Below are 27,731 nucleotides of genomic sequence, written 5' to 3' on the forward strand. Positions count from 1 at the left end.
ACACGTGGCACAGAGGGGGATCAGTTCCAGTTGATATGAGCCTGGAAGAAGAGAGGGAGGAAATAACTTAATTGCTTTAGACTTCAGTTCAGCTGGAGTCGAGAGGAAAGAATCAGTGTCCCTTTTCTGGAATTCAGCAAGAAGGTCGTGTTCTTGGTGAGGACAGATCCTCTGCAGATTTTGTGGAGGTACTATATGGGGCACTGCGGGGCATTCACAAAACAGGTGGCTTCATATTTAAAATAGTAATGTTGCTCTCTGTGACAAAAAGCCGTGTTGCTTTCTTGGAAGTATTGCTGCACTTAGAGCATACTGTGTTATAAACAGCATGTTCCTCTATTTTTTACCAAGAGAAATAAGAAATGTGAGGCTTCTGGGCTAAACATGACCAGGGCTGGAGTGTGTGTGTGTGTGGTGGAGGGTTGTTTTGATGTTTAGTGCTGTAATATGGGGCTTAGAAGATACAAAAGAGATTGGGTAGATGGGGTGTTATATCAAATTTGGGGACTTTGCTGCTAAGACATTTGTAGTTTCAGCCAATCTACCCCTGGTCCCTGAAGATCAGTTGATGATTTGAAAACCAGGGGGAGTTAAAGGGGAGGGAGATGAAATGCAGGAAAAACTGCTGATCTGTCTGTTCCTGGCTAATTTGAACCAGACCCCCGGGGAATGGGAGGACATTCCCACCTGGAATTCAGATTTTGTGTTGAATGCAGCTAAAATTAAAGATCTAGTAACAGATAGTGCAGCTCTGGTATCCTGCAACAAAATGCTAAAGCATACACTGTCTCTGCTTCTGTCAATTCCAGCATGCTTGCTTTTGGCATCTCTTATGGATCTTGCAAACTATGTTGACAAAAAGCAATGGGAGATTGTTTCTTCCTGAAGTCTTTATATCCAGACTATAGCTGCTTCCTCTTTCCTACTCACATTTTCCCATATGGTGACTTTGGAAAATTCCTCTCCGATTTCGTTGGGAAGTGCAGGAAACTCTCGTTGGTAGAGGGTTGCCTATTACTCCCTCTAATTCTGCTGCTCACATCTGGAAAGGATCTGGCTTGGAAAGGGGAGACTTGCTGTGAGCTCAGCTCATGTAACAGACATGGCATGAGCTGAGGGAGCCTGTGGGGGCAAGAGAAATGTTCTTCATTCATCTGATTTCTGACAGCAAAGGTGAGTTGTACAGCATTTTATTATTTTTTTAAATGCTGGGTTGTCAGACAACATCCAGCAGCCTGCCTTTCAGCTGCAGCTTTTAGAAAGGATATTAAATGTAAGTAATAAACTCAGTTAACCTGTTGATATTGAAGGAGAGGATGTTTTTCCATCTGTGTGTGTCCTATGAGAATGTCTGCAGAGAATGATACAGAGATGAGATATTTTGAATATGATTCTGTTGTTTATTGAGGCAACTGTAATCACTGAGAAGCATACAGTAACTCCTGAAACTTCAGCTGCTTCTTGAGACTGTGCCTTTTGTAGCACTCTGCCTCTGGGGCTGTGTGGCAGCAAAGTGCAGAAATCAGTGGTGGTTCTGTCTGGACTCAGAAAGATGCAACCATAGATACTCCTGAGCTGGTTTTGGTGTAATTTCAGTCTTTGGGTGGAAGGACCTGATCCAAAGCCCACTGCCAGCAAGGGAAGAGTACTCTTTCTAGTGGGTTTTGAGCCACTCCTTTAATAAGGTTTCTTAATAAGGCTTTGGATCAGGCCCACAGGAATGAGTTTAAATGGAGTGAGTTACTTCAGACTTTCTTTGAACTAAAAGAAAATAAAAATCATGCCTGGTTTTACTGCCTGCACTCCAGGTGCAAGCAGATGTTTTCTGTATCCAAAGTGTCTCCCTGTGGTACCGAAGCAGCATTCACTTCAAAGGCATTGCAGCAGAAGCATGTGTATTGGTGACAATGGGGTGAGATTGCCTCAGAAATTTTAGTGTGCAATAGATACACTATTTCATGTTAATTTTTTAACATCTTTTCAGCCATATATGTGGAAAAGTCAGCATGTTGCAAATCTATAGAGCCCAATACCAACCACGATGTAACTGTGTGCTATGGGAATAGTGTTGGCATTGTTACAGCAGGGCTGGTTGTCACCTGTGTGTAAGAAGAGGTTTTTTTCTTTAGTTTCTTTTGTAAATATCTATAAGGGTAAGCTGATATATAGGAAAAATACTTTGTTAGAGATCTGATATATCATACTTGCTGAGATTATTTTCTCTAAGATTTCTAAAATATTTTCTGAGGTTAGGTCTCCAAATACTAAGGATTTTACTAATCCACTGTTGGCATACTCATATGGCCAATTTTGATCTCACTATTAATATCTAGCTGCCTTATAAGGAACACCATCTGATCCCTGGAATGTTTTATAAAGGAGATTAATTTCATTATAGTCAGCTTTTACAAATATGGAAGCTGTGGAATAGCAGAGCAGGGGGAAGAGGGATCAAGCAAACAGTGTTAAATGCTTAAAATCACCCAGCGTGTCAGTAGACCATGAACAAAGCAAACCCATCCATGTCTTGGGATGCTCTGTCCTGTAGTCTCACCTTCTCCCATTTCTTCAAGTGTAAGTCAATGTTTAAAGAAATTATTTAAGATTTGCATGACACTGACTGAGAGCAGGATCTCTCCAATGCTTCCCAAGAGAGCCCCAGAGAGTTTCAGCTGGTGCAAAGCCCCGTGGATGTAAACAGAGATGTGCCAGTTCTGACGGCTGCCAGTCTGGCTCTGGGAGGTTCTTGTTTCTGATGCAAAGAAGGAACCTGGGCTGGCGGAGGTGAACAGCGAGTACTTATTTCATATTGTCATGAATCCATTGTGTATTTTCACCTTAAAAGATCAGCCTAAATAAGAATTTCTCATCACTGTTGAATACTTCTGCAAAGAATAGCCAAAAGGACAAAAGACAAGCCATTACCAGCCCTTACTGCAAATCATTATGTATGAAATCTGAGAAGGGCAACAAATGAGACCAAGGGGGCTGGATTAGGACCAGCTGGCCGGTCTAGTAGATATTCAACTTCTGTTTGAATTATTTTAACCTGCTGCCAGAAAGATAAAAGCTGAACATTAGCCAGGCCTCTAAGGTTCAAATCAGCACTGTCCAAAAATCAATAGGAAGCCTGTTTTGTTTTCAGTAGCCATGAGACATTGTTATTGTTCGATGCTTGTGAAGCAGCCTCTCCAAGAGGCATCCTGACAGCCTGAGTCACTTTTTTCCAGCATACCTTGGTTACATTAACGAGAAATTTCTTCCCGATGCAAAACTGTGAGGAAGAGTACGACTAAGAGTTACATGGAAATAACATTGCATAACCTCCTCTATAAAGCTCCGGGATCAGCTGGCGTTTCTCAATATGAAAAAAGCAATAAATAACTTGAGGAATCAGGGACGGTGTGGGGGATGCTGCCAGGCCCCCGGCTGCCTGGGGCCGGGCAGCGCTGCTCCGTCTCATCCCGGTTCCCAAACCGCCTTGAAAGGACGTGAAAGCACCTAGGGAAAGCGGGAACGCGGGGCTGGTGCCTCGGGCTCCCGGGGCGGGAGCGGGGAGCTCAGCGGGGCCGGGCCCTGGCGCTGCCACCCTCTCCCGCCCGGGCCCGACCCCGCGCCGTTCTCTCGGCTTTCAGGGGCGATGCCCGCCGGCGGCCGGGCGCTGCTGGCGCTGGGGCTCCTGGCGCTGGGCTGCGCCGCCGCCCGCCCGCCGCCGCCCGCCGACAACGACTTTCCCGAGGGCGCCCCCGAACGGCGGCGGCCGCCCGGTCCGGCCCCCGCCTGCCCCCGGGATTGCGGCTGCACCCAGGAGGGCGTCGTGGACTGCGGCGGCATCGACCTGAAGGAGTTCCCGCTCCTGCTGCCGGAGCTGACCAACCACCTCTCCCTGCAGGTAAGGGAGCCGAGCCCGGCCGCGGACCACCCAGCTCCCACACGCTGCCCCCCCGCCGCCTCCGGGGTCTCCCCGGGCCGCGGAGGCCCCTGTCCTTGCCTTCGCCTGAACCCGCCACCTTCCCGCTTCCTTCCGTGGCTCCTCGGCTTTGTGTTGGAAGTGGGAGGTGCAGCAGGCCCTTGTAGTCGACAAACACACCTGGTTACTAGCTTTAATTCTCTCCCCACAGATCCAGGGAGAAAAAAAGTTAGGAAATTTTTCTCCTCTTTCTCCCTCCACCTGTGAGAAAATATTTTTTTGTCCAAAGTAATAATTACTGTTCCTGGTGAAGGCTTTTCATTCTGAGGTGTCTTGGAAAAGGATGGGCAAAATTACTTCATTAATGAGAAATTTTCTGTCAGCACTACACCTTAGCTAAAGCATTGTAAAGACGGTGTAGTGGCCCAGCCCCAGCCAGTGGCCCTCAGGGTCCTGTCTCCCTCAAGCCGGCTCCCTGTGGTACATGGACTCAGCCAGGAGCAGTGGCCGTAACATGGCGGAGCCAGCCGTCACTCAGAGCGGCATTGCCTGTGACATGCGGACAGCTGGTGCTGCACTTGCTGGGCCACCTGCCGGCGGGAGATTCTTGGGTCATTTTACCCGGGAAAGTCATGACTGCAGCAAATGGTTATGCTGCAGAGATGTCATGTCTTGTCAGGACAAAGGCATGTAAGATTCAAATTCAGGTGGAAGCAGTGGCCTGTCCTAGATGGTCAGCAGGTTTCCATGCTCTGCTGTTAGTTAATTGATCCCTACGACGAGCATTTTGGCAGGCATCCTTTCCCCGCCTGTGCTTTGACACCTGAGGATGTGGGCAGGGCCAGAGCATGGCAGCCCTGTGGCCCTTCCTCCTCTGAGCCATGGCAGTAGTTCCAGGCTTCTCCACAATGCCTCTTTGGCCCTTAACCAACTGCTTTTTGTTTATTGCTCCCATTTGCTAATTGTCTTCTGTGGATAAATTGTAGATTTTGTTCAGCGCTTTCCATCCAAGTGCAGCGTAGTTAGAAAAACTGTAACGTAAGCTGGCACCTTCCTCAGCAGATCTGTCCCAGGCGTGTGCTAGCCATGGCTCCCGCCTCTACTGCCAAAAGCAGAGAAACTTTTTGGAGCAGCAGCTGTCACTTTCTGTGTATTGGCCTGGCTTCCAGCACAGTGGGTCCTTGACTGGTCCCCTAGATGCTAAAACACTGGAATCACTCATTAATGGTCAAATGTTAGTCAGCATGTTAATGAAAATGATGGCAGTCACTCCTGACAGTAAAACTGGAGAAAGTGAGCCCAGTTTCACTCTCCCTGCCCATGACAAGTTGTTTTTAAAACAACATGTAAATAACAGAAGTAATAAACTCGGAAATGCATGGTGCCAACCTTGTAGCAAATGCTTTGCTGCAGCTATGAGGTTTGGCTGTGGCAGATGGCATATAGGCCTTGCCAGGCATAATCACACTCTTTGTGTGCTACCAGTGCATAAGCTGGATATTTTTGGAGATGAGCACAAGCTACAAAACTTGGTTCAGGCCTTCAAATGCTGCTGGGTTTGGATGTCTTGGTTTTGAGATCTGAGTTTGGCTCATTACAGAGAGAAGTCTTGACAATGATTTGACATGGTGGTTTCATTTCCAAATTTTATTGGAGTTCACAGTCTGGGTTTTTTGGGATCCTTCTTGAATTACTTTGATGATGATTAATACTCTCCATTTTCTTAGAATAACCAGATAGAAGAAATCTTTCCAGAAGAGCTTGCTCGTCTTTACAGACTGGAAACTCTCAATTTGCAAAACAACAGGCTAACTTCAAAAGGTAAGGCAGCAGAGCCGTGAAGTGGACAGAGCCTGTGCCTCCACACCACCAGTTTATGCAGTGAGGCCAGCAACAGCTGATAAGGAAAGCCACAGAGTGATGGAATGACGTGATTGGAGTGGTTAGCTATAAGCCTCACTCCTTTGGCCATCACACAGATCACGGAGGCACTTTATCATCTAAAACATAATACTCAGCGTGTAAGAATGCAGCCGTACTGAACCAGTGGAGGAGACCTGGCAGCAGCACTGCGTACTGTGGCGTGAGATCTTCTCGTCCAGGAAACTCCCTCCAGTCCCCCAGGCACATCAATGCAATGCACTTGAGAACCAGAAATGTCTACATGCTGAATGATTTCCTTCTGACTGACCTTGTTTCTTAATCCACTTGTTTAGTTCAGTCTAGTCACTCAGTGCAGTTTAGTCCAGTTCAATCCTTGTCGAATTTAGTATAGATACAAATAATATGTATTACAAGTAAGGCAATTTCTGCTATTCTTCTAAAACCATTTTGATTTTTGTAGGCAGGTTTTGCTTACTAAGTCATATGCTTATTAGAGAAACTTGACAAGGAGTTAGTAAGGAAAGGAAAAGAAACACAGGAACTGGAGTAAATAATTGGACAGGAGGATATACAATACAAAAGATGTAATCGTTGTTAACTTGTGTGTCACCCAGTTGCTCTGAATGCTGTTGCTCTCCTTATTCCAATGATAGAGAACAGCCTTTATTGAGAATGTGGGCATATTATGCATGGGACCCAAAACACATCACCCGTACACAGCACAGGGAAGGCTGTGCTTAAGTAGATTCAGACTTTGACATTACTACCTTTGGGGCTTGATGTTTCTTTCACAAGCTTCAGTGCAGTCCTGAGTTTCCAATATGTTCTGACGTGGGAAATAGCTTCACCTTTGACTTATGGTTATCTAAGTGCCAGGTGAAAATGTTATTTTCAGCCTTTCCATTGTGACAGCAATTGTACTTGTGTGATCAGCTGGATGTGGTGATTCAGCTGAAAAGTAATAATTATTGGGGGAGGGTTAGCTCTGAGTTGGATTAGCTCTCTGAGCTGGCTACTGCCTGGATTGTGGGGGAGCAGAACAAGAAAACAGTTATGACATGCAGGTACTGGTGTTGTTTTGGCAACGTCATGGTCATAGATCAGATTGATCTGATCATTAAACAATGTCAGATGATGTCCTTCCAAGAATGATCTGCAGATTCATGAGCAAATGACAAAAGAAACTTCTCAGATAGCATGCCTGCTGTGAGGACTGATGATCAGCAATACAGCAAGTCTACACAGCTCTGTACCTGACCCTTGCCAGTGGGGTTGGCCACAAGCCTTGCAAGCTTAGGTTTTTTTATGGTCTTCCATTGCTCTTAACAGTCTGGGGGGGGTTAATTTTAAAAAAAAAACAAACCAAAGACAACAATAAGTCTGAGCCAGGTTGTTTCAGTGGCAATGAAAAATATTCAAATCTCACATTAAAGATATTATCTGAGAGAGAAAGCTACTCTCAGTTATTTTCACTCAGAGAGGCAATAAGGTGCCAGTGTCACTGATTAGAGTTATTCCTGTTTCTGAGGGTTGCCGGAGGAAGCATTTGAACATCTGGAGAACCTGAATTACCTGTACCTGGCAAACAATAAGGTAAGAGGCTCACAAGACTTTCAGAATTCTTTTCTAACTGGGTTCTGAAAGTGAAGCAAGCAAGTCTTCAATTCTTTTAAAATATATATCCTACATAAGTAAAATTGTGCCAAAGTGATATTCTAATGCAGGTTCATCTAAGGTCAAGACAATCAGTATGCTAAAACATTAGAGGGTACATGCCCAAATATTTTGAACACTTATTTGTGCAACTGGTGAAAAGTTTCCTTTCTGTATGTAGGGACGTACACGGAGACCCTGCATTTATAAATTACTACTGTCTTCAGTAGGCTTTGGATCAGCTGCATGCAGATTTGGTAACTGTCTGTATGCAAATAAGATGTGGGTTAATGATGTGAAATACCGCATATCTCATCAGATGAGGCCAGATGATACCTGTGTTTGAGCCATCAAAATCTGTAAAAAGCTATCCAGTTTTCCCTGACTCCCATTCTTACTAGGTTTGATGTGGGGGGATACCCACACACGGTGAAACTGCGCAAGTTGTGAATTTACTCTTTTAGCTGCAGTGGTAGGAGCTGACTTTCTTTTTTAATGGAGAAGATCCCAGGTGCTTTCCTATTAATGACCCAAGTTGGATGTCATGACAGAAGCACATCTTTCCTGCCAAGGCTAGGAAATGAAATAACTTCTCACGTACCCTTGCATCTGGGTGGTTCCCATTATGGCTTTCTTTTTCCTCAGTTACAGTCCACAAATATTTGCTACAGAAGAAGCTGGGATGCCACAGAAAAATACAAGTTAAAACATTAGGCAGAGCTGCTTTTGTCTGCAAAACCCCTGCTCTTCCATCCTTCTCTCTCTCTCTCTCTATATATATATATTTATAGGCATATCTATATATATATTTTATTATCCTCTTAAAATCTGTGACCTTTTGATGTTTTGTTGATATGTATGTGGCCACATTCAGGTTTCAGTCAGGCCAAGACATATCCAGAATCACTCCATAGATTTCCGTATGGAGTGATTGAGAATAGAACCCATTCCTTAGTACAGTAACATTGTGTTCTTTTCTCTCTTTCAAGCACCATTTCCATATAACAATCTTGGCAGTTAATAGCTCCATAAAAAGGAACACGCCAGACTGTGACTAATATTCCAGAACTTTGCACTCCAATTTTCCCTGTGTGACAAAACAAAGTGTTTGGTTTTTCTGGCTTTACTGCAGAGAGAAAAAGATCCCAAAAGAAAATGCAAACATCAGCGAATGTCAGAACTAGTTACAGTGAGAAGTTGTGGACCCACAAAAATAACACATTTCTTTATAAATCACAAGCCAGGACAAACCAGATTGGCTTCAAACAGCATCCAGTCTGCAGCAGGAAACACTGCAGATCAAGTAACTGTGGTGTCTGGAGGAGAGCAGGGATTTGCTGGTAGTTTGCTCCTTGTTTTATGGATTATCTTAATGCTGCTTTATCTTCAACTGCAATCCCATCAGATGTAGCTAAATTATCTTTCGTTAAACTAGCATAGTTGGTTGGAGAAAAGAAATATCATAATAGACTAAAAGCCTTCTGTGGCTTATGAGAAACAAGTACTTCAAGTAAAGAACAGATGCTGTAGTTTCTGTTTTAATTTTTCACCCCACTCATCATTTCTATCTATCATGTAGTATCCACAGTAAGCCTTGTTAATAACGGAAATTCTTTCCACCAAGCTGTAGACCAGGTCCTGAGCTGTCGTTACTATTTACTATAAGCTGGTGATTTTAGTGACAGTATCCCCAAAGTGATACAGGATTCACATGGATCCAGTACTTCTGTTTATATCAAAGCTTGTTATAAGCAAGAAATCTTGTTCCAAAACTGGTGATAACTTTTGTATAATCCTTATGAGTTCATTAGTTAACTCATTAGTTAACACTGGAGAAACACTATCTGCCATATGGAAACGAAGATCCAGCAGTAAAGCTGCAAGAAAACTGCAGCTGGAGAAATGCAGATTGCTACTTGTTAGGCAATATGTTGGATAAAGCTACTGAGTGAACTTTTTTTGCTAAGAGTTACAACAATCCAGCATTAATCCTTCAAGCAGTCAACCAGTGGATATCAGTTCATCTCATGACTAAGTGCTGAAGTGCCAAAGCAAAGTCTTGACCAAGTAAAAACTTTTTGGGTGAAACTTCTCTTTCTCTTTCCTCTTTCCTGTGGTTCTGATGTCTTTCGTTGCACATATCCAAGCCATGCCCTTTGTTTTGTATAAAAGTTATGACCTAATAGACTGTGTTTCAGGAGAAAAGCTGTAACGTGCCACAGTGTATGAAAGTGATTAAGTCTATTTCCTGTGTCTGAATTCTCGATATTATGTCACAGTAGAGACTTACTTCTTTTTGAGGCACAGTCAGACCTTCCTAGTCAGATATGAGTGCCTTTATCCGTTTCCCTGAAATTAAATCTCCCAGGTCAGGAGATGAGAGATTACCAGTAAAGCCAAGAGCAGAATTGTGGCAACTGTGGTTATATGTAAAATGCCTATTTCTACTGCTTATGTACTACCTGGAAATACTGATAGGAGTGTGATCTGTGGGAAAGATCTTTCTTGCATTTATGACCATTAAACATTTAAGACAGCTTAAGGGTGGAGGTTTTGGCACAGGTGAAAATGAAAAACAGCAAATAACGTACTTTCATCATTTAAAAAATAGGACTGTATTGTCTGTCCAGTAAATTGTGAGTTCGTGGATACAGCACGATCAATGCACACTTGACAAACTAGTACAGAGAGATCTAGGCACCCTTTAGATAAGTACATAGTTTAAGGCTTGGGTTAGGCAGTTCTCCAAGAAAGTGTCTGTTCTCTCTCACATTGTTTATCTTTTAAATATTTTTGGGTTTATATTGTTATTAATAACCAATTGCAGTTTTATTGTAATAAAAATTTGAAAAATATGTTTTCTCATTGTGTGAGTCTAGCTGTGCCTTGCTGGCTGTAGGACTAAGTTCTCTTTCACACAACAGGGCTGTGAGGAAGAAGCTTTACAGATTCAAAGAATTTCAAGCTAGAAAGCAATTCTCTTCCATTGCTCAGCGTTTCCCATCCTGATCTCAAAGCTTTAGATGACAAAGACTTCAGTATCTCCCTAGAAAAGATGTTCTCTCCAGAACTACTGCAATTCGGTAGTCTTCTGCTTATGTACTCGAGGATTATGTCTACTACGGCAACATGTTAAGAACTTGATTTAAGGGCTTAATCTTGATGCATAAATGTTCTGGGTTTATGCTTTCCAGAAAACTGTCCTCCAGCCTGTATCATAACCTGTATTCTTGGTTTCTAGATTGATGACTTGGGTATTAGCAGCCACTCAGTGAACCTAGCTATTGTATTATCTGGATGGTCTCTAAAGCTGAGCTTTTTTAATCATTAGTTTTCACTCCACCAATTTTTGTTCAGATGCAGACATTCATAGCGTTATTTTTTAAAATCACTGATAAAAATAGCAATAGATCAAGAGCAAACACATTAAATCCTATACCTCTCCTTGACTATAAAGTTTTGGAGACAGGACCTTTCTGTATTTTGTTTCTGATACGTCATTTATTCAATGAACAAAGTATCACTGTACAGTAGGTCTTTGCTTTGAAGTCCCATTTGATACTCCATCATTTGACTCAGATGCATCTGTGTCCTGTGAGAACTTGAATCTTCTATTGAAAAGATCATTGTAAAATGGATGCGATATTGGAACAGACATATGAAGTGATGCTTCCCCCCCAATATACTTTCATATGGGAGTAAGTAGTAGGCCACTGTGAGGTGGGTCAGATTTTTTTTGGCACAGCAGACTGAGGAATTAGGAACAATAATAAGCAACATGTTTGCTCTCTGAATAACAATTTCTTGATTTCTTCCATCAAAAAGAGACAGGACTCTTCCAACCAAAACAAACATGCACGTATCTTGGAGCAAAAGTCTGTCTCCTTCCTGGAGAGATTAGTGAGTGAGGACAATTTGTTTTTGTTCATGAAATCTGCATACAGTTCATTTATTTTTGCCGGTTTAGAGAAAATAAATTGTTTTGTTGCTGGTCTAGTACTTGGTTAAAACATTTGTTGCATTTAATTGGAATTCCCCTGTATATTTCTTTTACAGCTAACAGTGGCTCCGAAATTCCTACCAAATACCTTGATCAGTGCAGATTTTGCAGCCAATTATCTCACTAAGATATATGGGCTCACCTTTGGACAGAAACCAAACTTGAGGTAAGGGATCAGGAAGTAAAACAATAATAGTGTTCTGCCACTGCTTGGATGCAGTTGGTGAGTGATAAGAAACTATTTAGCTAAACCATGTTATTGCCTACTTATGTTTTTTGGAAAGAAGCAGACTGTTTGTTATTGTCAGCATGAAAGATCAAATAATCTCTCAGACAAACACATTCCAAGGGCTTTTACTGGCTGCCAGACAGTTTTGCATAGATAAAAATGAAATTGTCTCCATTTTATTTGTGTATCAGTTATGAGTTGAAAGGAACAGCTTTGGTTTCTCAAAATGGAGATTAACTATTTAGAAATCTCTAGTTTTATTATAGTCCATTCATTAAAAAAAATAGAATCAGGTAGAGAGTACAGTACTCAATGCAGTTGACTATAACTCAACTATATTAAAGCTAAGCACTTTAGCACCTTCAGAAGTGATTCATACCCTCAGGTCTGGTTTCTAAGGTGTCTCTGCTAGTTTTAGGTTGTAATTTTCTCAGCTAGATCCAGTGCAGCATGTTCTCCCATCTCAAATTCAGATGCACATAGACCACCTCCTGTGAGATACGGTCTTTTCCAAAGGCATTTTGAGTAATCTATACCGGACACTACAGCATCTAAATCCTGCAAAGACATCACAGACTCTGTTGGTAGCAATTTACGCATCCAAGTTTGGAAGCAGTTAATAATAGCTGACCCAGTTAAGCTCCTAGAGCCGCCTTGTAATGAACTGAAGAACTTTCGGTTCCCCCTGAATTCGTTAAGAGCTGAAGCTGCTCTGAACTTACTAGGCCTTTAGTCTTGTAGGCTCTTGGTAACTGAAGAAGCTGAGTCAGCCACTAATTTCTGGCAATATCTCATTGTGAAAGAAGCTAGATTTATACATGTGTTCTTCCTTAATCTGAGTTGCAGAAGCTGCTGTGTTTTGATTTCATATTAAAATTCTTGCACTGTTCCGAAGTGATCTTCACACTATCCTATACCAACACTAATTTTAATCAGAATAGTAACTCGTTGGTTTCCAAGATTGCTGATATAAAATCCTAACACTGTTGTTTCAGTTGGTTTATTTGCCCTCAGTAGAGTTCATGGTCTCAGACTGATTATTTGGAAAGCAAGTTTTTCAGAAAGGCAAATATTTGTGAGCTGAAAGTACAGCTGACCATGCAGGGTGAACAATATTTTCAGTGTGGCTCTGAACTCCCTGGAGTGTGTGATCACACGATTCTGTTTGCATACTGAGCCTTTCCTTCCTTCCAGAAAGATATTGCCAAGTTGTTTGCAATTGGTAGAGAACCCAGGAACAAGTTAAAAAAGCACACTTTGATACTGTGCTCTTTTGCAGTTTAAACCTCTCTATGCAATTTTAGCTGCCTGCTGCATCTTGGGGTAAACACAGGAAAGGAAGGGGTAATAGAAGTCAGGAAAATCCTATAATTTCTTTTGTTAAAAAAGAATGGAGGGGTGAGAGACAGCCCTTTCTTAAGAGGTCTACAGACTGATTTTGCAAGCCCAAGAAGCCCAGATTTGATTCCCAATAGAAGGTAAAATTGGGGCCATATCTAATAATCAGATATGAGTTCTAACTCTCTCGAGTGAGGCTACCACACCAACATTCTTTGTTTCAAAGCACTGCACGATCCCAGACTTACACTCAGTTTCTTGTTAAGAAGATAAAGCTACTTGTGAAATTTGTATGCAGGTTTGGATTTTGAATAGACCTAAATTTCAGAGATTATTTGGACCAATCATTTGGTTTTGCATCCATATCCCTTGCTAAATTAAAGGGCACGTTTAAAAACAAATGTAATTATCTCAAGGAAAGAAGAAAAGATTGAAATAGAGTTTTTGAACAGCTTTCTCTTGGTAAACAAAACCCCCCCAGATCTCCCTATCTGTTTAACTTCATCTTTTTTCTCCTTCCAACAGATCTGTGTATCTTCATAACAACAAACTCTCAGATGCTGGGTTACCTGATAATATGTTCAATGGCTCTGATAATGTGGAGATACTCATCATGTCCAGCAATTTCTTGAAGTATGTTCCAAAGAATCTCCCTCCAGCACTATATAAATTACACTTAAAGGTAACAACAGCAAAGTTTTGTATTCCTTCATGATTGTGACAAAGTACTGTTTTGTATGGGATTCAGACTACACAGCCAAGCCATTTCAATGCACTTGGAAGCATTCCCAGGCCCGTCTGCTATATCCTCAACAGTAGCTGTCTCCCATGTCCATCCGTTTTTGTTCATAAGTAACTGTGTGTTTTTGCAAAACACTAAAATGCTCACAGGGGACAAAAATGCTTTTCTGTGTTTTCAGGGCAGTGTATTGCAAATGCCTGTATGGTAGCATTGTTGGTCTCTTTCCTGCACATAATAATGTTAACACATATTAGTACATGAAGGTAGATCATTCTCCATGGCCATCCAGTGACTGGCCTCCCAGTTAAGTTTGCCACTGACAATGCTGTTTTTCCTGACAGCTGCTTATCAACTATGTACTGGTTTTGCTCACTAACTCATTTCATATAGGCTACTGTTTCCTAGCATCAGTGACTTTTGTTTGCTACTGAACTGGCAATTCAAACAACACAGAGAAAATTTGGATCAGTGATTCTTTACTGCTACAACTTCTCCAGCAGTATTGCAATAGCAGAAACTGTGGTATTAACTAATCTCCAGCATTTTTAATTCCATGTCATCTGATTTTGATAAAAACACTTCATCATGTCTGTGCTAGAGATCTCAGCCTTGTTAACAATGGGAGAGCTGCAGCGGTGGGGAGTCCTGGTTCCGCTTGTTCCTGGTGTTGACAGCTCCTTGGACGTATCTGTTATCAGCCCCTGGACTTAGGCAGTTCTGTGTTGCCTCCCAGCTTTCTTTTCCCTTGAAGGTTTCACTGCTAATTCCCATTAAAGTCTTCCAGAAAACAGGCTTCTCCAGCTTGAAGAAAAGGCAAACAGTCTGATCCTTTAAATTGCTGGAATTTCTGTGCAAAGTATGAAGTTACTAGTCCCCTGCATTTTATTGCTGTTCATAGGTAATCATTGTCTTCCAAAGGGGTCTCAAACTTTGAGGACTATACTTTGAACTCGTATCCTTCCCTGCTGTCACCAGTTGTGTTAAGGGCAGAGAAGCTGAGGAGAGAAACGAGCATTTTGTTTTCAAGTGCACTGCCTGTCAGTAGTAACATTTACCTTGATATTTTGATTGGGAAAAAACCAGGACAATAAGAAATGAGAGACATCCAATAGTGGACCAAAAGTGTCCAAAAGGTGTACTTTAGATGTAACAGATCTTTTTTTTTCTTTATTTTATAGAGCCTTTTATAATTCCTGGTGGTTTATATATCCTTTTATAATTCCTACAATTCCTGTATAGAATTTCTAAGTGGAATTTAGTTTTATATTTTGTTTGTGTCTGCCTGCTGGCTACTCCAAAGCCATACTAAGGCAATAGGAGTAATTATTTTGGAATCTACATTGCAGGAACTGTACCATTTGGAATGCCATTAATGCTGGAAGGATGGCTGGTTCCCAGCTTCCAACCTAATTCTTCTTTATGGTGAAACCTCTCTTACAAAATCCAGAAATTTTGAGCAAACTCCAGAGGTAGTTGCCTAGATTACATTATACGTTTGCACATAGGTGGAAGGACTACAAATACAAAATAAAACCATCTGGGGCGGGGTGGGGGGGCAAATTCTAACTCCTTAGCCCAAAGATTCCATGGGGAATCAATAAGAATAGATTGTAATATTTCAGTCTGGTATTTGTATTTATTTCTTAAGCAGAATTATAACGCCTCCTGAAATATCTTATGTCTCACCCTTTTGAAGTTTAATTGCCTGATGTTAGTTGAGCAGAACCTGAATGTCCTATGTTGTTTCAAGCCAAATAATGTGCTTTGTGCTTCTGGTGACTCTAGAACAACAAACTGGAGAAGATTCCCAAAGGAGCCTTCAGTGAACTTACAGGTCTGAGGGAGCTGTATTTACAGAATAACTACTTGACTAATGAAGGAATGGACAACGAAACTTTCTGGTGAGACTGAGATCTGTAGTTTACACCTCTGTTTCTGTCTGTCTGTCTTTTCTGGTACAGTAGTATATCTGCTGAAAAAAGTACATCTTAAAAAGTACATTTATTAAAAGCTGCACGACATTATGCATTTCTCAGCTAAGCCTCTATGAAAAGACCTAGATTCAGATGCTGCCATTCAAAAGCAAAGGTCTGAGTGAGTGGTTTGAATTCACACTGCAGAATACTTTTATACAAAAGACACAACACTGAACGTCAGCCTGCACTGCTCCCTGATTGCCACAGACCCAACGCACCAGGCACTAAGTGCCTTCTGAGAAAAGGCCACCTAGAACGAGGTTGAAAGCTGGTCTCTGTTGTTCCAAACCAGTCAAATGTGAGGTTACTTGGGACCTTTCAGTTTCAAGGACAGTTCACTGGAAGTTAAGGCCAGACCTTCATCTTCCCTAAAGCCATTTCCGTGTTTCAGTGAAGGTGACTTGAAAACAGCTGCAGATACACAGTTGTGAATTCATGTGGCACAGCTGTACCCCAGTGCAGATAGATTGCTGGAGCAGGAGGGGATGCAATGGTACTGCTCAATAGCCAGATGGCTGCAAAAGCTTTGCTACAAACTGGTGCAACGGAAATAGCCTTTGGCTGTCCTAAATTTAGCCTGGGACTTAGCAGTTCAAAAAGTTGAAATTTGTGTCTCTGCTTGCACTGAGTGCTGCCCTTGTTCCACCTGAAAATCCAGATCACATAATCTGTCCTGCCTATAACTTAATTCTGTAAACTTTTCTGATCTTCAGACATGAAAATGTATTATACTGTGCTTTCCTTTTCCACATCCCACTCCCAGAAACCTCCCTTGGTAATTTACCATAGCTGCGTGGTGTCCGCCTCCAGGTCATGTTAGACATACCATTTCTGTTAAGATTTTGATGAGTACGGTGGCTATAGCTAAGGCACCAGTCACAGTCAGCAGAGGGGGTGGATATTGCTCCTTGCTCTCATGATACTGTCTGTAGAGCACAGCATAGTGCTATTAAGATGTACCCAAGCTGGGGAGGCATTACAACGTGCAGCACTGCAGTGCTTTACCCAGAGAGTATATTTGCTTATTCAGACCATGCTTGGATAGCTGTGAATAGCAGTGTAGTAACTAGTAAGTAATGTCTGTAAGGCATTAGATCGCGCATTTCCTGAAAACTTCCTAGTCGTCTGCAGTGGATTATGTAGTGCCATGCAGATCAAAAGTCTCATTTGAACTGAGAAACTGACTTGAAGTACAAGGGAATAGAGGGCTCCTCAGTCCTGGCATGTAATACCATTGATCCATATCCAGTTGGTATAAGTGGCTGGTCTGAGGATTTATTTTAGCTTCAACTGAGTCTGTGGAATCCAGATTCAGTAGCTTACACAAAGCAGCTCTAGCTCTGACTCACTTCCATAATGCTGGAGGGTCAGGAGAAGTTCACTACCTTAGCCTAGGACAGTGAATTAACATTTCTGCTTTCCATAAGAGTAATATTTCATCATCTGAGAAGCGTGCCTGCTTTTCAGTTCCAATATACCCTTTCAGAGAGACAGAAATACTCCTGCTACGTTTCTATGAAACCGAGAGCTAAATTTTGTGTTCTCATGGTGCTCCCATGTCATCTTTCTGGTGGTATTTGTTCACTGAAATTGCTCAAATGTTGCCATCTTTGGTGTCAGTTGAGAGAACAGTAGACTGCAAAACTGATCTCAGTTGGCAGCCTGGTGGCAGTTTGGATGTCTGTGCGTTCTAGGAGGTTCTCTTGCTAGTGTGGCTGGGGAGCAATGGCAGCGCCCAGGCCTAACTCCTAATGGCAGCATGGGAGCTCCTTGTTTTGCCGTACACATCAGTCATATCATGAGACAAAAAGGGGCAGTAGTGGGAGCTGTGCCAGCTAAAAAGACTCTAAAGCAAAGACTGTAAAATCCTAGGGGAAGCTGGGTTTCGTTTCACCTTGCAGAATCTAAATAGAGAGTGTTTTCTTTCCTGCTTTCCTAAGGAAATTGTCTAGTCTTGAATATCTGGATTTGTCCAGCAATAACCTCTCACAAATCCCAAGTGGTTTACCTCGAAACATCGTCCTCCTCCACCTGGAGAAGAATGCAATTAAGGTGATTGGCAGAGATGTCTTGACCCAAATTAAGAACCTGGAGTACCTTCTGCTCCACAATAACAAATTAAAAGCCCGAGGTATTCACCCGTTAGCCTTCCAGGGCTTAAAGAAGCTGCACACTGTCCACCTGTACAACAACATGCTGGAAAGGATTCCCAGTGGGCTGCCCCGGCGAGTGAAAACACTTATGATCCTCCATAACCAGATCTCTGAGATTAACAGGAATGACTTTGCTACCACTTACTTCCTTGAAGAGCTGAACCTGAGCTACAATAAGCTCAAAAGTCCCCAGATCCATCGGGAGGCCTTCCGTAAACTGAGGCAACTAAAGTCCTTGGATCTTTCTGGAAACAATCTCCACACAGTGCCCTTTGGCTTTCCAAAGAATTTGCAGATTCTGAAGCTGAAGGAGAACGAGATAAGCATCATCCCAAAAGGGACTTTGTCTGGGATGACAAAGCTGCGGGAACTGTATTTGAGCAACAATAAACTGAAAGTAAATTCCATTTATTCAAGAGCGTGGAGAGAACTCAGCAGTCTCCAGGTAGAAACATCACCTTCTCTAATTCTTTTAGTAATGCTGATGTCCTCATCTGTCTGCCTAAGCCATTTGTCTAGCACCATACTAGATGCGCTTGGTCCTCATGTTTTGGGCTTGCATTGTTTAAGTGCTACACCTTCTGTTTCTAGAGTAGAAATGATATGCTGTTGTGCCAGAGGTGGGTTCCTCCCACTGCTGACCAGGGTGGTGGTCCACCATGTACTGCTAATTCTGGGAAATGTAAAGACATCTTTGTTTCTGAACCCTAACAGTGTCCTATATTTTCAGATAAACATTAGTGAATGTTGTCATTAAAACTGAAATGATGCCTTTCAAATAGCTTGTCTCTCAAAAGATTTAAGATCAGCTCTGAAGAGAGACAGCAGGAGGAAGGAATGCATAAACAAAAACACTCTTAATTCTCAAAGCCCCATCAGCTTACAGTCAGACAGGCCAAGCTGTAGGATTTAGCAGCTCAGCTGGCTAAGGCACCTGGATAGCAGCTAGGAGATCTGGATTCAATCAGCAGTCTTCTCATTTGCTTAATTGTTGGAGAAAGTTAAACACAAACCATAAGGCAGGCAGGAACAATCACATTTGTGCTGTGCAAAATGACCTTTCAAAATTGTTACACTGGCTGAAGGATTTGTCTGCATTTCCTTTTAGGCAACAGTCTGTTTCCTGCAGTAGAAGGTATTACCTATGTCATATGGCAACCATCTATGGTGCATATGGTTAGGTCACTGTCCAGGCAAAGTTTGTACATCTCAGAGCAGATCAGGGATAAGGGACATGGAGCAATATCACACTGGCCCCCAGTGTGTTTCCAGACAACCCAAATGTTTATCTATGTGAACATTTCCCTTTCTGTTGTTTCTGGGAATAAACAATAGCTTGCTTTTCAGTTAATGTGAATCAGCAATCCAGCAATGGTATCTGTAGAGCTGTTGGTTTGCATCAGCTGCACATTTGGTCCATGGTTTTAATAATACATTTTGCATTTCTTTGGTGCCTCACTGATATGTATATGTGTGTGTGTGTGCATGCAAATATATCTAAGATGAAAAGTAGTCTGATGAGAATTATAGATGCTGGAATTGTTTCAGGGCAGTAGCTTAATAAAATGTAGTCACTGTCACCTGGGTTGTTGTTTTTCAAACAAAAATGGGTCATGAGACCTCTTAGGCAGCTTTAGCTGTTGGTTGGAATGATAAGCTTTCCTTCTTGAAAGACCTATTTCATAGCTACTTCACGTTACTTTTATTCTACTGTCACTCCCTTGTAGCCAGTCTGAAGCCAGAGTAATGTGTTGCTGAATCAAACACTGGCCCTTCAGTTGTACCTACTCCACAGCAAACCCTTGTTCATAATAAAGAAGGTAAAGATAATAGCACATACTTAAAATTCTGTTAGACTAATGGTGCATTTTTCGCTGTTGTTTTTTTCTGGAACAGCGTTACTACTTGTGAGTTATTTCCATGGTAGTATATATGAATCTTTTTTATCATTAAGGGCTTAACTGTGCAATTGGCTTATGAGTTGGTGCACTGGGGTGGATTTGACAAATAACCATCACATAAGATCCTGATTGTACATGTACTTAGCATACGCTTCAGTCCACACTGTTTCCATGGAAATCACAGATGACTATCTGCAACTGCAAAGCTAGACATTTACATAATTGTTTGCCAGACTGGGATTATGTGGAGAATAAAAACACTGAAATCAAAACAATCATTTGCAGAAGTGTGGCTTTGAGTAATGTGTAACTAGTGTGTCAGCTTGGCGCCATGAAAATGCTACAATACAGGATAACCAAACACTTCTATTGATCTGTTTTCTTGCATAAAATTAATCTGAGAAATTATCACGGCCTTTAGTCCTGGTGTCTTCATACATTTTCCATGTTAGAATATGTCCAGGTGTTTTTATGTGCAACTCTAACTAGTCACTAACCTTAGCTAGTGAAGTGTTTGCAGTAACAGCTTCCAAGGAATTCTCATGCATATCTGAAACCCAGTCTGCTTTTAATTCACTTAAAGCAGGCACAGGCTAAAGCCTGGGGACAGAGATAAAGAAATATTGGGACTCCTAAACAAAACAGCGTGATGTCTCATGTGAAATCATGATGCTAAATAGTAGTGTAAAAGAGCAGAATTATCATGACCACGCTTACCTTGATGCCAATTAGAGGTAGATTAAGTTAGTTTATGTTATAATAAATATCACTTCAGTTTTTCCACCATGAACTTGAACTGAACCTTTCTGCATGGCTGACAGTTTACAATCTCCACTGTACACACGGTGTTTCTCATTTTCCTGACCTCACCAGAAGGGAGAGGTTCAGAAGCAGACTCACCAAAGTACCATCTGAAAAATAAAGCCCGTTTCTGGATGATTTTCAAACACAACAAATCCTGGATAAGCTTTGCATAAACTATATGTATTTTTATAGATGTGTATTTGTGTGTGTATATAAAACAATGGAGAAACTTCCAAAGGAGGGGAGGGATGTATATAGAGCCAACCTTTGGATGCCCATTTGTTATCAACTCTCTTTTTGGAACGCTGCTAATATTTAAATTCAATTATTTATTTGACCCCTTGTTGTCTCTTCCTTGCAGTCACTAGACATGGCTGGCAACCAGCTGACTTCTATCCCACCAGGCCTGCCAGAATCTCTAGAATATCTGTATCTTCAGAACAACAAGATCACAACAGTTTCAGAGAATGCATTTGAATCGACACCCAAAATAAAGGGGATTTACCTCAGGTAAGGTCAGGTTTCTGCTTCAACACATAAGATTTTTTTCTTCTTCATCCACTTTGTAATTGTTTACTTTTTAGAACGTATTTCAAATCATAACTTTCTAAATAAGCAACTTTATTTTATAGCAATGTATGATAAAACTATGTTCATCTGCTCAGAAAAGATATGGATACACATAATAAGCTCTTTCTGTTTGGAAAGTTTGTCCTTTCTGTGCTTATTAGAATGGATTAGGCTTGTTAGAAATTCTGGGAAAGTAATATTTAGCATTATGTCATATTCCAATATTCAGCTGTGAGCTAAAAGTTTACATTCCACTTGTAGGACTACAGCTTTGCCTGTGGCTGTTAGCCCTGGATTTTGACAAAATCCCCCTCTAGTGAGGCGTGAATGACTGATCTTGAAGTTGTGCGCATTCCCTTGATGGTTTGTCAGAAACAGATGACAAGTTACAACTGTGACAGTTATGTAACTCTGTTTAGAAGGTTTTCTGGGTTTTTCCCCACTCTGTCAGTTGGATGAGGACTTTGTTTTTGTAGGTGACAGATACTGACTTTTTTACATATAATGTAAACTCACAGTAATGTAACTGATTTAAACAGAGATTTTTAGCACAAAAAGTGAAGCAAGAATCTGGCCTAGTAATATGGAGCAATATTGAATATATTGCTTAGAAGTAATGTATGAACCCCTACAGAATATTTGATTAAGTTGATCCCATGGATGTGTTCAAAAAGCGCAGGCCGCCTGCTGCACAAGACTAAATATGGCCTTATTTTGTCTGTATGTGACTAAACTGTTCTGTAGTTCCGAATAGTTCTGAATCATACCTTTTTGGATGAATGATTCCATACCAAGCAAATAAAATTACAAAGTCTGGTGTAAATTAGAGCAGTCTGTCTATTCAGCTGCTCACATTTATGAGATTTTAGTGAATGCTTGGATGCAAACCAGAAACCACATACCACATTCTATATTTCTATATAAAGAGAAAAAAGGAATTTGCAAAACTGTTTTGCTAACATATTTAGGAGGCAACTCCACCCATGTATTTCTTAATGGGAGGCTATTAATCACTGAAATGCTGTGAAACAATAATATACATCTGGAATATCACAATATGATTTTAAGCATGTTCAAGAGTAACAGACCGTATATGTCAGGAGTCCTTAAATTGCAGATTAATTTATTTCTATTCTTGGAAACCCAAGTAACAGATGAAAAATTACTGCATGTTGCTTTGTTTCTAAAAGGATACTTTGTACCAGTATTTTGAGTTTTGTGGGAGAAAAATTAAACTATCAAGGGATGACACAGAATCTCATGAAAAAGCAAGTTACACTTTGAAATGTGGGCTATGGAGCAGATGCCTTTCCTCTCTGGAAAGGAGAAAGCAGAATACCAAGAGAAAGAATTTGTGGGGGAGGAATTCCAATATTATGATTTTTTTCCTTGCAGAATACAGTTATAGAAGGAGAAAGAGGGGCTGGGGTGGAGGAAAGTAGGAGTTCTTTGAGAGCTTGGTTAGTGAACTTGAAAGCATGGGAGATACTTAATATTTCCCATTATTTTCCTGCAAGGTCCTTTGTGATGATGCAGAGTGCCAACAGCAAGCTTTGTTCAATCACTGCGTTTGCCTGCTTGCTAATCAGAACCTGCTTTCCCTTCCTTTTTCCATCCAGAGGAGTCAGTACTCCCAGAGTGCTGTTGTGGGTCACTGTAAAGTTAGAGTAACTTGGGTCAGTGTGAGTTAGAGTAACTGTACAGAATGGTTTCCTCCTAGTCTTCTCATTTTTGTGTTGGATATAAAAATGGGTTTATTTTAACAGGAAGGCCTTTTTGTTTGTTTAAAGGTTTAATAAGATTGCCGTTGGAGCACTGAAGGAAAGTACCTTCCAAAACCTAAAGCACTTACAGGTACTGGATATTGAAGGGAATCTTGAATTCAGCAACAGTTCAAAGAATAAGGATGACTCAGAAGAGGAAATGGAGGATGAGGAAGAGGAAGAAGAACTGAGATAAAATGTGAACTCACACAAACACATCATGTGGGAGGTAACAACTGTAGTTTAGTTAACTCAAGGACCCAGTTCTCAGTCTGTAGTGTAAATAATTCCAATTTACAAGTATGATTGAAAAATAACAAGTGGATGTCAAAGACTTTCACTAAAACATGACTGGGAGTTGCAGAATCAAAAAGGGTTGAAAATACATTATTTTGTAAAATGAAACGGTCAGTATATATCTATGTTTTATCAGAGGCAGTGGACTGTTCATAGTGGCTTCTGCTTATGGCCACAGCAGACCCAATAGGTAAATATGAAGGTCATTATTTACTAGTTCTGACAACAAAAAACGAAAAGGTATTTCATTATATTTTTAAGCAACTAGTTAAAAAGGAAAAGAACAAACTGTGAAGCTTACTGATGCAGAAGACTATGTGAGCTGAAAATGGATTAAAAAAAATTAGACAAATTAAAGGAAGGTAGACCCATCAGTGTCTGTTAAACATGGCATTAAGATTATGACCTCTATCTCAAGCAGTCCTTAAATCACTGACCACTTGGAGTGGGAAGATAATGCTATATTTGGCATATTTCTTACAGAAAGATTATCTACTTCAGGTCACTTTGGGAGATGGTATGCAAGACTGGATTGATGCCTGTTCCAGGATAGCCAGTTCTCACAACAGCCTGTGCTTTCGCTACTGAGAAGTCTTGCTGAGGGTTCATTGCTCACTTCACCCAGATTCACTGAAAGGCCTCTGGCCAGTTACAGGTTGTGATTGCTGCTGACTTTGATTCCAGATTGGTAATCTTGAAATTAAGATCTCAGTATTCCATAAACTATCTGGCCAGCCACTCCATCTCTCTAGTTGAACCTCTTTTCTTTTCAGCTGCAGAAGAAAAGATGAAGGGAGAATGATGTTTGAAGAATATGCATTTTGCCATAAGAGAAATAGGGATCTGCTTTATGCATCTCTTAAGTATTTTATGTTCAAAGATGATGAGGTTCAAGACACTCCTCTCTACTTTTGGAGATCTAAACTCTAAGACTTGAAAAAAAAAGTTTTGTTTTGTTCCTAATCAACATTTTGTCATGGAGGATCACACAAGGAAGTGCTAGGAATAGTGCTGATATGCTGAAAAGTTGATGGGGCTTGAAAAGGGCAGAAGCTACTTGGAAAGTCAAACATTAGACCTCCTGGCTGGGCTATGTGAGAATTTTGTGAGGGAAGAAATAATTTATATCTACAGACTAGAGTGCATACAATTTCCAAATCAGTGCATCTCTGGTTTGGTTTGGGGCACGTGTGACATGTCAGCAGGTACTAAGTTTAGCATATTCTGAATTCTGTGTTCCATTATGTAATTGATTTTGTTTTTCTGATGTTTTGCAGGAAAGCATATGGAAAATTACATATATGTCTATGTGTATATATCTATATAGATATACAGAGAACACTTAGCAAAACGTGCAATGAATTACGCAGAAACTGTCATGGCACTGGGCCAGGCTCATGGAAGACAGTGTGTTACAGTGCCTTATTCAGGGAGAGACCCTGAATGCCTTTCCAAAGCTTCCAAATCATCTTATACAAGACCCAGGATCATAAGGGATTGCTCTGGAACTCACAAAAGCTGGCTTTTGTTTCTTCTGTTTCTCTTCCTTCACTGTTTCCATCTGTAATAACAATATGGGACTGTTTTGAACACATGCCTTCGAATGCTGTTTTTGTCACTGCATTTTAAGTGAACCATGTATATGCTGCGTTTCTTTTCCTCCACCCCAAAGAAGCTGTTGTTGATCAGGCAAGATGGATATTTGCAGTAGTTTCATGTGTGGAGCAGTATATGAGGCATTTTGGTCATCAAGCAGCAGTAATAATTCTGGATGCAACAATTCGTCTGTTATAACAATGTGTATATTTGGATGAGAAAAACAAAATAAGGCTGGATCCCATAATATTTTATCTCTACTGCCAAAGCCTGCAGTATATGCCTGTTTTAGAAAGAGTTTAAGATAAAACAATTGCTCCTGTGAATATATATAAAAAAATCTGTATGTCTGCCTTCTAGAGCTTTGGTAAAGTTTCTGTCTTGTTGTTTGCCCATGTGGCAGTTGTATCCGAAAGTATGTCCAGAAGATTGAGTAACAGTATGCAGTTTAATATATGTCATAGAATTTTTCACATATTGTATATCATTCACATTAAGAGTCAGAAGTGAGACTAATGAAGCAAAAAAGATAAGTGAATGTGGGGTGACTTAGGAGAAAACTGTTAAGCCTCAAGAGAAATTTCCTTGTTTAGTTCAAGTCTGGAGGCAGTGCCTGCTGTCATACTCTCTTAAAGCCTCACCTATCTTATGGTGTTGAGTATTCTCAGCTCCTGTTGGAATCATGGAAAATAAGGAAAGCAAGGAAAAGAAGACCTGGATGACAAGCTGCCTATTTGATTATAAGGTCCTTCATCTGAGGTAGCTAATCTGCTTGAGGAAATGGTCTTTTCTTTTGAGGATTTCTGATGAAACACGTGTTGTTTTGCATACTGCATTCCAGGATTTACTTGGAAACACAGTTGGCTTAATTTTTCACCAGCTGTTTTTCCTGCTGGAGAAGATCTAGTTGTACTCTTTCCCTTTGGGTTCCCATAGCACATGACAGTAATTTCAGGCTGATATTTCCTACCTTAGACAATTAAGGACAGTCAGGAATCATAGAAGGAAAGATTGCTTCCTCAAAAAACTAAAAGCTTGGCCCTAAAAATTGCAAAAAAACCAACATTTTTGAATATCAGCTATACAGCTGAGCAATAAAATAGCCTTCCAGCTGACTTTTGGGATAGATTTCTCTGTAAAATGTTTACAGAATATAGCTCAAATCAATTAGCTATCTCCAGCAAACCCCAGTGGAAGTTTTGCCAGCCTTTGGTGAAACAGATCAATTTATTATACTCCTGAACAAGCTGAGAATATGCAGATTTGTATGGTTTTATGGAGAACTGTTCAATTATCTTTAAATTTCAGTCCCTTACACTGACATGCTGTGAGAAGTCAGGTGCTTCAGACCCCCTTTGAATCCCTTGAGAGTCTGATGTGGTAAATGCAGGAGTGAGGGTACATTTTTAATACCTTGTAGAATCACGCCCAAAAATTCAGGGTGATACATACACTGTTAAACTTCTTAAATCAAACATAAGCCTTTGCCAAAGGAGACCCACCTACAGTCAAAGGGGAATATCCTGTAGACAGTAGAGTTAGGCAACCCTTTTCCAAGTTTATTTCAAAATAATTGTGCACTGAATCTGTCCTTTAAAGGGGACAGTGTTTCCTAGCAGCAAAAAACCCCCAAAACAACCACCAACCAAAACCACCCCTTCCTCCCAGTAAAAGCCTCAGTGCTCCCCCAAGAGGAATGTCTTTTGATTGTCACGTAAGAGATGGATGAGGCAGAATCACAGGCTTGATTCCTCGCTTATCTGGTATCATCGGCACCTATGACATTGGGCATAAAACTATGGAACCAAAATGGTAGTTTGTTTCTTTCTTTCAGAGGAATAAGAGGCTCCATGAGAGAAGATGAGGAAGAGTCAGAAGTCCACGGGACTATGCCTACATTTTTCTTGGCTGTGGGTGGCACCTGTACTCCCAAGGTCCAACCGAGACCCAGGAACAGGGCCTTTTTTATTCCCTTTAGTGAAAATGAGGAGAGTTGGGAAGTTGGCTTGTCCTTAGGCTACAAAGTTGGACCAGAAAGAGCCAACATAACTGTGGTTTTCATGTAACTTTCACAGCAACAGGAGTACAAATGCAGGACTTGAGCTATAAAGAACCCAATGGGCACCAAAAATAGCCCCTGGATAATAAGCTTTTATTTCAGACGGTGGGCACGTAGCCTGGCTGTGTCTGCAATGTGGACGGGCTGTTCTGCAGCCATTCTCCCCCTCATGCCTGTTCCTTCGGGCTCCTCTCCCCCACGGGTGTCCCCTCCCGAGGACTGGGGCACCTGGCACCCGCTTCCTCCTCTTCTCACCCTCCCCTTGCTCCTACCCTGCACTGCTCCCTCTGAGTAATCCCAGGGGCTTGTTCTTTGGGGGCTTTGGGGAAAAAAAAGGCCAAGGATAATTGTATCTTCCCCAGAGGTTTTATCTCCCCGCAAGGGATTCTGGCCCCTTTTCCCTCCCTGGCTGCTGGGAGGGGCTGCAGGGCCCATGCTGAGGTGATGGGGGTCAGACTGGATCGGAGGAGCCAGTTTCCCTCTGCTCCCATGTTCATAGAAGTGGAGGGCTCCTCCTGCCCCAAACGAGCAAAAAGGTGCCACAAAGCAGCTGGTGCTGTCCCATCTGCTGTGAGGAGGAGAGGCAAGGTGAGGCCCTGGCCAAGGTGGCTCCTCTGTGGAGAGGGAGGTGGCACAAGGCTGAGGCTTTCCTTCCTCCAAGATGGCGCCCTGCGAGCTCCACTTCAAGGGATAACAGGACCTCACAGGTAACCAGCAGTCCCCAGCCTCTGCTGGCAGGAGGGGTGAGTTGTGGGGGACACCAGCGGCCATGCTGTCAGGGAGGGAGGCAGGGTGAGGGGCTGGGGGGGCTAGAGGGGGTCTTTGTAGTGTGGTGAGGGGGCTCCTGCTCTGCCTC

The 27,731-nt window shown here is 41.6% G+C and overlaps 1 protein-coding gene across 6 annotated transcripts; it reads left to right on the plus strand.

Moving 5' to 3' along the window:
• Positions 1–26,626, plus strand: PODN (podocan). Of its 6 annotated transcripts, none has more exons than XM_054834580.1 (12): positions 1–188; positions 810–1,173; positions 3,636–3,892; positions 5,638–5,731; positions 7,323–7,387; positions 11,504–11,613; positions 13,540–13,696; positions 15,542–15,657; positions 17,673–18,330; positions 20,952–21,100; positions 22,951–23,152; positions 24,498–26,626. In XM_054834580.1, exons 2-11 carry the CDS (start codon positions 1,140–1,142, stop codon positions 23,117–23,119), a joined length of 1,809 nt encoding a protein of 602 aa, XP_054690555.1. In that variant the 5' UTR covers positions 1–188; positions 810–1,139; the 3' UTR covers positions 23,120–23,152; positions 24,498–26,626. The 6 variants fall into 6 exon arrangements, with proteins under 6 accessions (XP_054690555.1, XP_054690557.1, XP_054690558.1 ...); XM_054834582.1 differs by having other exon boundaries at positions 987–1,173; XM_054834581.1 differs by having other exon boundaries at positions 49–156.
• The last annotated feature ends 1,105 nt before the right edge of the window (positions 26,627–27,731 follow it).

Source organism: Grus americana, chromosome 8, assembly GCF_028858705.1.
Source record: "Grus americana isolate bGruAme1 chromosome 8, bGruAme1.mat, whole genome shotgun sequence".
Taxonomy (NCBI): Eukaryota; Metazoa; Chordata; class Aves; order Gruiformes; family Gruidae; genus Grus; species Grus americana.